This window comes from Salmo salar, chromosome 12, assembly GCF_965601325.2.
Source record: "Salmo salar chromosome 12, fSalSal1, whole genome shotgun sequence".
NCBI lineage: Eukaryota > Metazoa > Chordata > Actinopteri > Salmoniformes > Salmonidae > Salmo > Salmo salar.
The window spans coordinates 62313195-62325210 of NC_138302.1; the positions used below are offsets into that span (position 1 = coordinate 62313195).

General features: G+C 43.7%; 1 protein-coding gene across 5 annotated transcripts in view; it reads right to left on the minus strand.

Moving 5' to 3' along the window:
- The window catches only part of LOC106565399 (engulfment and cell motility protein 2), a 28524-nt gene extending 16711 nt beyond the window's left edge, over positions 1-11813 (minus strand). For 4 of the 5 annotated variants that reach the window (XM_014132470.3, XM_014132468.3, XM_014132469.3 and 1 more), the window contains exons 1-6: positions 11714-11813; positions 10178-10248; positions 4614-4714; positions 3771-3811; positions 2342-2414; positions 1119-1169 (exon numbers count right to left, since the gene is read on the minus strand). In XM_014132470.3, the coding sequence (XP_013987945.1) occupies positions 1119-1169; positions 2342-2414; positions 3771-3811; positions 4614-4691 (243 nt within the window). In that variant the 5' untranslated portion in view covers positions 4692-4714; positions 10178-10248; positions 11714-11813. Of the gene's footprint in view, positions 1-1118; positions 1170-2341; positions 2415-3770; positions 3812-4613; positions 4715-5896; positions 6066-10177; positions 10249-11713 lie in introns of those variants that run through there. The other variant, XM_014132467.3, reaches the window with a different exon arrangement.
- Positions 11814-12016: the final 203 nt, after the last annotated feature.

Here is a 12016-nt window from a genome sequence, read left to right on the forward strand (position 1 = left end):
TATTGAAAAACCATCCCATGTTTTTTTCCAAATAACCCGGTATACGATATACCACCCAAGCCTACTAGAAGATACCGACCCTACCCTTACGCTTGTTTAAACTGAGCTGCACTGGGGTTAGAACGCATTCATGGTTACATTAAGACACCGTGGAGCCAACGCGCAATATGGGTCTGAAAACGTACCTTAATGCTGGGATGGGATATACCACGGTACTCCAAAATTTGACAATTATCTACACTGCTCCATTGCTAAGATTGAAATACTGCAAGCTTTTCCCGAAAACTGCCCTTTGCGTCCTCATGCTAGCTACCAGTAGCCATAGCAGCCATTATGGAATGATACGTCACGAACAACAAAGGAGCGGATTGGCTGACACTGCCATTCCAAAATTGGCAGCGGTGGCTACTGCTAGCTAGCATGAGGACGAAAAGGGAAGTTTTCCGGAAAAAACAGCAGTATTTCAATCTTCTCTATGCGGCAGTGTGGAGTACAGTGGCAAATACATTTTTTATTTGATATCCCATCCCTGAATTGAGGTACATTTTCCAAACCATATCTCATGCCGGCTCCACGGTGTCTTAATGTAAGCATGATTGCATTCCGACCCCAGTGCAGCTCAGTGTAAACAAGCTTAAAGGTAGGGTCAGTACCTTCTGGCTGTCCTGCAGTAACTCATTTTGAGGGAAGTAGCTATAGTGTAGCTAATATCAGGCAAGGGTGACAGGCAGCTAAAGCACATTTGTTGATTTTGTAGTCCGATAAAAACGGAATAATTCTGAACACTCCCAAGTCCCAACTTCGGCAAACAAGTTTCACATTCTCACTGAAATTTCTAGCCACAAGCATAAACTAGCTAGCTGAGGAGGGCTCATCAAGACGTCTGACTGAACCGAATCCATTCGTCCACACTCAACTCTCACTGCGCGACATAGGGTTAACAATTTTGGGCACCAGGCGTGTCCGTATAGCCTCTCCCTGTTTATCATTGGTTTTACTATGAGCATTGCAGCAATGCAGTCACTATATAGAGTTAATAAAATATACCTAAGAAATACTGGTCATTTACTTGAAGAAAATAAAAATAACTGCATGTACAAGAAGAGAAAGTGTCTCACGGGAGATATGGCTAATCGAAGGATGGTCCCATTCTTCATTTCACTACGGCTCTGGAAAGAAAGATGGTGAACATTGCTACTACCACAGCATGATGCTGTAGCAACAACAACAAAAACTTCATATTGGTGATATGACAAACACTATATATACACAAAAGTATGTGGACACCTCTTAAAATGAGTGGATTCGGCTATTTCAGCCACACCCGTGCTGACAGGTGTATAAAATCGAGCACTCCGCCATGCAATCTCCATAGACAAACATTGTCAGTAGAATGGCCATACTGAAGAGCTTAGTGACTTTCAACGTAGCACTGTTATAGGATGCCACCTTTCCAACAAGTCAGTTTGTCAAATGTCTGCCCTGGTCAACTGTTATTGTGAAGTGGAAATGTCTAGGAGCATAACGGATTAGCCACGAAGTGGTAGGCCACACAAGCTCACAGAAATGGACCGCCGAGTGCTGAAGCGCGTAACGTCTTCTGTCCTCGGTTGCAACACACACTACCGATTTCCAAAATGCCTCTGGAAGCAAAGTCAGCACAATAACTGTTTGTCGGGAGCTTCATGAAATGGGTTTCCACGGCCGAGTACCCGCACACAAGCCTAAGATCACCAAGCGTCAGCTGGAGTGGTGTAAAGCTCGCCACCATTGAACTCTGGGGCAGTGGAGACGCGTTCTCTGGAATCATGAATCACGCTTCACCATCTGGCAGTCCGATGGACAAATCTGGGTTTGGCGGATGCCAGAATGCTACCTGCCCCAATGCATAGTGCCAACTGTATAGTTTGGTGGAGGAGGATGTTTTTCATGGTTCGGGCTAGCCCCCTTAGTTCCAGTGAAGGGAAATATTAGCCTAATCTTAGCACTATAGGTTACAATGACATTCTAGACTATTCTGTGCCCTGACCACAATCCCATCGAACACCTTTGGGGCGTATTGGCACACCGACTGCGAGCCAGCCCTAATCACTAATGTTCGTGGCTGAATGGAAGCAAGTCCCTGCAGCAATGTTCCAACATCTGGTGGAAAGCCTATCCAGAAGAGTGGAAGCTGTTATAGCAGCAAAGGGGGACCAACTCCATATTAATGCCCATGATTTTGAAATGAGATGTTCGACGAACATACTTTTGGTCATGTAGTGTACTAACAGTAACATATTAACTAAGGAACCATGTAGTGTATTATAGTAATGAATTCTGCCAAGGTGTTGAGGCTCACCTGCTCAGTGATGTAGAGCTGAGGACCGTCAGCGTAACGCAGGGCAAACTGCTCAGAGCCAGACAGAGACCAGCTGTGGACACACGCACAAAATCAATTGAAAAGTAGGTGAATGAATTCACAAACTTCCCGCTCAATACCAGAGTGCACTGACCTCCCTAAACATGAGGCAGGCAGAAGCTAAACCCACTAGTATCTCAATAAGACCTACTGTAATGCTATGCATTTGTTTTTCCACCCTACAGAAAATACATACCATGTGCATAAGGTTAATAAAAGTCATTATCGGAGCCTCAAGCATTTCTATTTGCAAGAGGAGCAGATGGAGAAGATTGTACAGGGTGATATTCAGTGGGCGTTAAGTGTTAGGGAAAAAATACATTCAGATGTGAGAGGGAGAGCAAGGGAGTAGGAGGAAGCACTGGAGAGAGATGGAGAGAGAGAGGGATAAGGAGAAGTAGCGAGTTAGCAAAAGTCTCAGTGTTCATGGACCAGAATGGTTATATAAGCATAAGTTCAAGTCTGGCCCCCATCTGTGAGCCATTAGACCTCCTTTACTAGGGTATTGGCTAGAGGTGTGTGTTTATTGGCAGTGGTATATGAGTAAGCGCAATAAAAACTAGGCAAGTCAGTTAAGAACAAATTCTTATTTACATGACGGACTACCCCGGCTAAACCCAAACGACTCTGGGCCAATTGTGCACCGCCCTATGGGACTTCCAATCACGGCCCGGATGTGATGCAGCCTGGATTCGAACCAGGGACTGCAGTGACACCTCTTGCACTGATACGCAGTGCCTTGGACCGCAGCGCCACTCGGGAGCCAAGCAAAAGGTGGAGTACCGCAGCATTTATGTGTATCTGGAGATTACACTGAAATGCCTCGTATGTCATTGTAGAAATATCTGCACCTCAAAAGTGAAGAATGATATCCAACATCTTTGAATGCAATAGCATTCTAAACTTGTGCGATAATATAGCATAGTGAATCAATGGGTATGATGGAGCAAGAATGTAGAAAGCATTCAAATGACATTTTTTGTATTATGAGCAGAACATTCTGCAGTATGCCAACAGGCACAAACTGTTCCATTTCTGCACAGGATAATATATTACAATATAGAATATATATAGACCTTTAAGAAGTCATTTTATAATAAGAATTCTGTCATTGTAATGAAACCCATGTGTGATCCAGTCCATGTGAAATGGCTCTTACTCATGTTCCTTTGTGTGTTCTCATTATGGACCTGCTATACATCTGGCCCCAACTAAGTCTGTCTAGCTAGCACTAATCTTACATAACGCAGGGTGTGTGTGTGTCTGTGTGTGCTCATATCACACACACATATATAAATCAGTGGTAAATATTGTAAGGTCATTATCTCCAGCGTGAGCAGAAACAGCTGGGTGTGGACCTGGTGCTCACCCATCACACACCTCCCGTACGATAGAGGACAGAGGCTTCTTCTGCAAACACACAACAGACAAAAAAAAAACATAGTCAAACTCTGCAAAACCACTGGAATCACAGGAAAGTTGCCGATTGGTCATAAAAAGGCCCTATAGCAGCGCTTTACAAAGTCAATCCTGTGGACCCCAAGGGTCGCACGTTTTTGGTTGTCTTAGCACTACACAGCTGATTCAAATGATGAACTCAGCAAGCTTTGATGATTTGAATCAGCTGTGTAGTGCGAGGGCAAAAACCAAAACGTGCACCCCTGGTTGGTCCCCAGGACCGAGTTGGGGAAACGCTGCCCTAAAGTAACTTCAACAATGGTTCTCATTCCTTGCCTAGCTTGGCATTCAGTGGAAAACAAACGTTGATGATTTGGTTTCATGTCATTGCCGGCGACATACACTACAGTTCATGCTGAGAGATGTGCTAGACTTACCAACTAAATCTCAGTAGTTTATGTTGGTCTGAGCAGAAACACACTGTAGCCGTCTTTTCCCTACAATTATTTAACATGGAGTCGCTGGCACAGTGAAAATAGACTTCTATAAAACGTTTGGTTGAGTAGACAGAGTGGAGGGTTGATGCTGTTAAGGACAAGACCAACCAACACAGTCAGCAGCCGAGCACAGTGGTTGGCCGCCCTATCGCCTCTGACCACAGAACATCGGCTCTCATTTTTCTGTTCATTTCCCGACGATTCTACATGTTGAATCGACACCGTTCATCGATACCAAGCAGGTAATCTACAGCGCGTGACCGACGTTCATGTTGGTATGTCTTGTCCTTTAGGGGGGTTTTTAGACGGGCACTGACCTGGTCAATCTCGATGAGCTGGGCGTTGGCGCCGGGCCACTCGATGGCCACCTTAACGATGTCAGAGTGGGGTGGCATGGCTGCTGTCCTCTCACACGCCACTGGAGGACAGACGTCACAGAGAAGAAGAGAGGGCACGTTATTACTGTTACATATGTGGATCCCATGTCTGCCACCATGTTACATATGTCGCCATGATCACGTTATGTTGGTATGAAGGTTTGACAGCAATTTTCACATTTCATAGTTAAATCACTCTTAAAGCCAAATGTGGCTTAATAACACCATGACACCTGTCGAAAAGTCTTATTCTAGAACAGCCTGTTCCTTATCATTGGCACAAGGTCAGTCAAGTACACTTCTCTTAAATGTACGTTTTAGCAACAACATCTATTCAATTTAGTCTCATTACAGTCCAGTGGGTCATAGCCCATCTTTGGTAAAGCTTTCCCCACATGACAAATTGTTGTTTTTAAGAGGACATGTTAGGTTAAAAAGATGGGACCAGGACAGCTTTTACAGCAGCACTGGCTTAAGGTATCAGCTATCAACACCATTAAATCCTCAGATGTATTACCCGTGGTAGGTAGCTCCACACTTTGTTTAGCTATTACCTACATCCACTTCAAAAGAGGCATTTTAACAGCCTGATGGACAGTGTACAAGCCCAACGACGGGGAGACAAAGTCTTCTAAATATCAGTGCCCAGGGGTTTTCAACATCAAAGCCCTGCACCACCGAGTGGAAAACAGGCTGATATGCATCGTGTAGCCTGAACTAGACTCCAGCTCTGTCGCTGCCAGAAATAGACACGCACTAAAACCAACCAGATTTGACAAAGAAAAACATCCCATGTCTTGTTAAAACACACGTTGTTTTGTCTGTCTTTCGATGCAGTTTTCCCCAGGATTTTTTTCAGCCGCGGTGGCAAAGACAGCAGGGGAGGGGTGTGAGGTTTGTGCTCTTTCCTGCGGGGGTCAGGGCACATGCATCCTGGGAGATTTTCTTTGGAGAACGACTGTGAAAAGGTCACTTCTGGTGACTTTTGAAAAATACATTCTACTCCAAAATGCATGAAAATGGAACTACGTTGACACCATCTGAAATAACAGATGCACACAACTACACTATAGGGAGATGAGGAGAAAGCAATGGCTGTGTGCTTGTGGCTCTCATTCACCGCACTGGTCGCTCTGTTTGCTACAAATATACATCGTGACTTGTCACTGTTCTTAAAAGGATAGTACAAGGTTTGGGCAATTAAGCATTTTTTTTCTACTTACAAAGAGTCACTAACTCTTGGATTCCATTTTTGTCTGCGTGCAGTTTGAAGGAAGTTGAAGGTAACTTCGCGAGCCATTGCTAACTAGTCTTAGCGCAATGACTAGAAGTTTATGGGAAAAGCTAGCATGCTAGCTGTTCCTGTAGACCAGCGATAGGCAACTGGTTCAGCCATGGGATGATTTTTTATGGAGCGGAAGGTCAAGGGTCCGGAATAGTTATAATAATTTGTACACTGCAAATTGACCACCAAACTCAAAAAGAGATTGTATTTGTAAAAAATAATCATTTTACACCTCGATTGCATTGAGAGACAATCACATGGCTCTTTTATTTGTGGGAATACTAGGTGAACAGATTAACTACATTAAACAAATTTTTTTAGCTGAATTCCTGGTGATTTTAATATTTTTACCAAAAAATCCCCCCCCTCGCCTGTTGCTGACCACAGCGTAGACATCCTGCATGCTAGCTGTTCACATAGACGTCCAGTTATTGCGCTAATGCTAGTTAGCAACTTCCTGCAAACTGCATGCAAAGACATCCATTGAGTTAAAAAAAAAAGAAGAAAAAAAAATAGCTTAAATTGGCAAAACATCGTACTATTCCTTTAAAAGCTGCAGCTAAATGAATATAGGGGAAACACTGGTCTATGTTAACTACACTATAGGGTGGCATTCTCTGGTGTTGCTGCCAGAAAAATCTAAACATTCTCATTCATCGACATTGAATTCAGACGCCTACAGACAGAATCTTTCTGCGCATTTCTTTACAGAAAATGTGAATGCAGGCACACACACACACACACACACACACACACAATCTGGGGTAGTGAGAAACAGCAAGTTTCATACATCCACATCTCTGGCAGGGTCAGTCCTCCCACTCAGGAGCCCTAGAACCTGTACGTGGGCTGGGGTTGGTTTAGCACAGCTCCCCGATCTACTGCAGATACAACAGCACCATGGAGCTCAGGTATACCCCTGCTAGGCTCCCTATTCTAAATCCACAGGGATTCTTTGCTCTGCACTCGGCTGGCGTCGTGTGACGACAGATGAGAATGCGCGTCAAAGCAGTAGAAATCAAGCAGTGCTTGTCACTGCACTGGGCAGATGCCGAATGGCTATAACCCCCCAAAAATTGTTGAGTGTTGGGCGGTATGGGGAGAAGGGTAAGGGGCTTTTTGGAGGGGGGGGGGGGGGATTTCCCTCTCCTGTCTCCGGGGGCTGTTATATAGCTCAGTTCATGCTTTTGTTCACATTTTGCCATGAAAAACATTGCCGTTATAAAGTTAATTTCCTGCAATTGTACACATTTTGCTATCTGGGCCCCCCAAAACTTCAGAATTGTTTTTTTTTTGCGTGCCTGTTCAGTAATCCGGCCCTGACTCTGGCTGGGGATCAGATGGTGTGTGGACATGGTTTAAAAGTGTCTGTTGCTTGCCTTGGTTCTCTGGACACCTGGGTTTCAATATGGATATTTTCACAGCAAACAATTTCAGGGACCATGAACTAATAAATTCAAGCATTTCAGTTGATGATGAGACAGTTGAGACAGTTGATGCAAAGACAGAAAGTTAAATTCATAATCTGCAGTAATAGCCTAATGATCAACTTAAATGGTCTGTGAAAACACTCGTTTACTTTCTTGAGGAAAATGTAATTCCATTCGTACCACCTCTAATAACAAGCTAGAGCCAATTCAATACTGCCTTTGGATAAAGTATTTCCTCTGCTCTCAAATCAGGCAATAATATCCATACAGGAGGAAACTTGCCTGGTAGGCGGGATAGGGGATAGGAGAATTTAGCTAAATGAGAACACCAAGTCAAACAACCATCAGTGATGAGACTTGGCTTGGAATGATGAATGGGGCATTGTGCAACAGGCTGCCTAAACAGGCTGTGAAAAAGCTGCAGAAAAATACTGAGATGAATTTAGTCCAAGACTGGCAAGTGCAGGACAGCTCACCAGAGCACACTCAGATACTCTGACTTCACTACAACCCACCACATCCACAAATGAAAGAACAGCAAGAAAAACAGACTTGTAAAGTTAGCCACACTGTTATACGCAAAAGCATATGCTAATGAACCATGTTTCACTGCTGCATACAATTACACAAACGGTTTATAAGAACACATCAAAAGCGTTGGGGATTCTTTGTGAGGGTTTAATTCTAAAAGTAATTTATATTTTTTCATTTCACAGACATGTTTTTCTTGACACACTGCCACACCGTCACATTTGTTTGTGGCCAAACATCAACATGAAAATAGACGCCGGAAGACAAGGCACATGTAACAGCTAACTTAACCTTGCCATGACACATCATCTGGGCCACAATGCTGCCATTGTCTGGGGGTATAAATAAGAGAAGTCCATTCCTAGTCCCAAATGGGAATAACTAGGGCCCATCAGAGCTCTGGTCAAAAGTAGTGCACTACATAGGGAACAGGGTGCCATTTCGGACACAATCGTCCATTCCCAGTCCGAAAGTCACTGACTAGAGGTCTTCACAGATCCATCCACCTGTACCCGAATACCCAAGACCCAATGCAGGACCGGATCCAGAATTCTAAATAATGTCACGGGTCTGGGTCGGATCTGATTGTCACGGGTCTCGGGGATGTGTAATTTTAACTGACTTGTCCAGAAGGGCCGTACAGATTCGAACGAGACCGCTGCTGTAGAAAGAGAAATTGTATCATTTATGGTGCTGCTCTTGCTTTTTCCATGAGAGTGGAGCGTGGTGCGTGTAGCTTGTTGTTGGCCAATCATAAGTCAAAGCGGCAATAGGCTACAGTCAGAGCCTCCATGTGGGGCAAAAGTTAGGAGATATCTAATCAATGGAAGATGGAATTACAATGAAGGAATTAAAAGTTAAAGGAGAAGGAGAGGCTACAGGCTACTTAATATTCTGAATGGAGTTGTTGTGTAACTGTAGGATGAGAAAGCACATGCACTGCAGCCTCAACTAGCCTAACTAGCAAACGTTACCTAGCTTAACTAGCGTTTCCTTGTTTGACGCAGTCAAGACAGGTACTGAGCAATCATATTGGGTGATAAATAACCGAGTTACAGCAGCTATTAGTCTACTGATTGGTTGTTGTCTCTCCCTTCCTGCTCCTGTGTCACTCGCTAACAGTACGTTGACAGAACGACAGCTCCCCTGCCTGCTACAGCGGCACCTCTCTCCCTCTTGCACTTTCAGGTCTGGTTATCAGTAGCTCAACAAAAAAAAAAGATTCTGCTGCTTCCCTCACTCAGATCGGACTGGGTTTCCATGGCCGAGCAGCCGCACACAAGCCTAAGATCACCATGCGCAATGCCAAGCGGCGGCTAGAGTGATGTATAGCTCGCCGCCATTGGACTCTGGAGCAGTGGAAACGTGGTCTCTGGAGTGATGAATCACGATTCACCATCTGGCAGTCCAAGGAACGAATCTGGGTTTGGTGGATGCCAGGAGAACGCTACCTGCCTGAATGCATAGTGCCAACTGTAAACAAACAAACACCACACCACGAACTGGCAAGAATGGTGATAATTTCCTCAGTTTACTGACTAGCTCTACAAAAATCTTTAAAAAATTAGGGTATCTATCAAATTCTTGAACCAAAGCAAGCAAACATGACTGATAGAGAATTTAATTTTAAATTAAGGAAATAATTAAGAGCTGAGACAATATTCTACATGGGGAACAATATGCATGGCATGAAACACTAAGTCCAGCATAGTGAGGATACCATCCGAATACTAACTCAGAATTCCAGTAGTTGACAGGCGGCCATGTGCTTACAGGGGGAAAACCACTAGGCACCACTAAGAAACCAGAGTCCATGAAGGACAAGGTTAAGAGGTTATTAAGAGAGACAGTACGTGTGTGTGTCTAGGTTGGGGGAGGCGAATCAGACAGTCAGTACATGTCAGGACCTATGTGCCTGGGCAATAAGGGAGGGAATTGAAAACAGATGCCCAGTAAGCCCGAGAGAGACACTTAATTTAGTAGGCTTCTCCCTCTGCCCATAACGAGGACTATGCAGTCTGGACAGCCATCTTGTTCAAAGTGAATTCAAAACAAAAAGCCCTACTCCTTTTCCATCCTAGCACAACTTTTCCCCCACACATTTGAAGAGGAATCTCAGCCAGGGCTCTCTAATGCCAAAAGGCAAATCTCTCAAGTCGACAATGCTAATCTCGTTAACTGTTAAGTGGGTGCCGTTGTTTCTGTTTTCTCCTCTCATCCTGGGTCTTATCTTAACAAGATATGGCGTCCGTCCTTACCTGTTGGAGCGTTGAGTGGGCACCTCACTCGCTCTCTGAATCAAACGTTTCGGACCATGGCATCAGCTCCCCTGTAAAGACAGACAACAAAATCTTTGGGTCAAACACTGGTGCAAAGCCTAACAGTGGGAAAGTATCATTAGAGGAACTGTAAAATAGGGTCAAACATCCCACCTTTAATGCTTCTCCACCCCTATAAAATCCCTTCCTTGAGAAGTTCCCTTTATCCTTTTCTTGATGTTAATAACCAGTCAAATACTGACAACCTGCTTTCATGCAGACATTCCTTCTAAAACCGTTTTAATTGCATCTCAGATTGAAACCAATCTTGCAGAATGCTTTTAAGCTGACACCGGGTGTATTGAATTTCTTATTTTATAGACGGAGGGATTCTGTCTCGCAATTCTTATTGATGTGGGAATGTAAAAACTGCAAGACAAAATAGAAATTTTCAAAGGCATCCTTACTAAAATAAGGGATAATACTGTCTGCTGGTGATGCTGCTCTGGAGCGCAGATACTCAAGCACCCACTGACCTACCTAATCTGGGAAAGTTAGGAGAGACTTCAGATAACTGATCCTAAAGACCCCATAGCCTACCATGTACTGGCCCGAACTGCAAATCCTGAGTGGCAACGTTACATTTATCTTATGTTACAGGGAAATGAGTTCATCCTTTGTTTTCAGGGCACATGCATGATCCTGGTTCTTGACATAATTATGACAGGTAGATAGGTACCTGATCTGACTGGTTTCTGAGTGACAAGTCTCCAGCTTGCAGGAGGACAAATATCGACCTTCTGTAGAATGATGGGGACAGAGAATCCCCCTCACAGACAGATGAGGGTGGTTTCAGTGTGTCACACAAGGCAGCTGGATACATTTGTAACAATGTATCAATTACTGCTGACCACCACCGCCTTGTAAGACCATTGTAATTAAGACAGAATGGGCTGCAGCCAGGATGCATAGCTTTAAAATTTCATTCCTGCTCTCAACGCTGTATTTTCAGAAACCTGGCCAAATTGTGAAATATATATTAATAATCATTTTATAAACCATGATAACCTCACATGTAGCCTAATGAGCGTTGATAATTTACTAGCTACCGAAGGCAGTGGGGCTGTAAAAGAGCCACATCGGATGGCAAAGCATGTAAATCCATTTATTAATTTGAGAAACACAGCTAGCTTGAATTAAATTGTAGCCAGCGCTCAATATGATAACTTCTGGTCATTCATATTTCAACACTGAAATCCCCTCCAAGTGAATAAAATCCTAAATGTATGAATTTATAGAACGTATTCGTCTCAAGAGTGAATCACCACACTGAGAAAAAAAAAAGGCTACACACGATATTCCATAGGAGAGCGATTTGTTCCTTCGCAAACATCTATTTTTCACTAGGCTACTGCCGATGTGCTTTTTGGTCTGCAGGCGCGCAACAGTGATTACAATATAACGACACAATTCTATCATTTCTCAAAATGGTTCATTTACTGATAGTAAATAGTTCATGTAACTGCGGTTACCTACCCCATGGCCTGGACCGGATCGCCGCCGTTTGATACTTCCACCAATGCAGCATCTGTGGTAAGACGATACATCACCACGCCTCGTAGGCGGGACATAAAGTATATATGTCCATGGCTACTGCACAAGAATCCTGTCTTTCACATAAATTCAACATTTTGATTTTAATCAGTGCATGTGCAGGGCAATGCATACATTAATTAACATTTAATACATATCGTAATGTGACATGTACATGGTATAATTGATCTCATGACACCATATTCAAAAAATATGATATCTACCAAGGAAAGAGGGCGGAAAAAA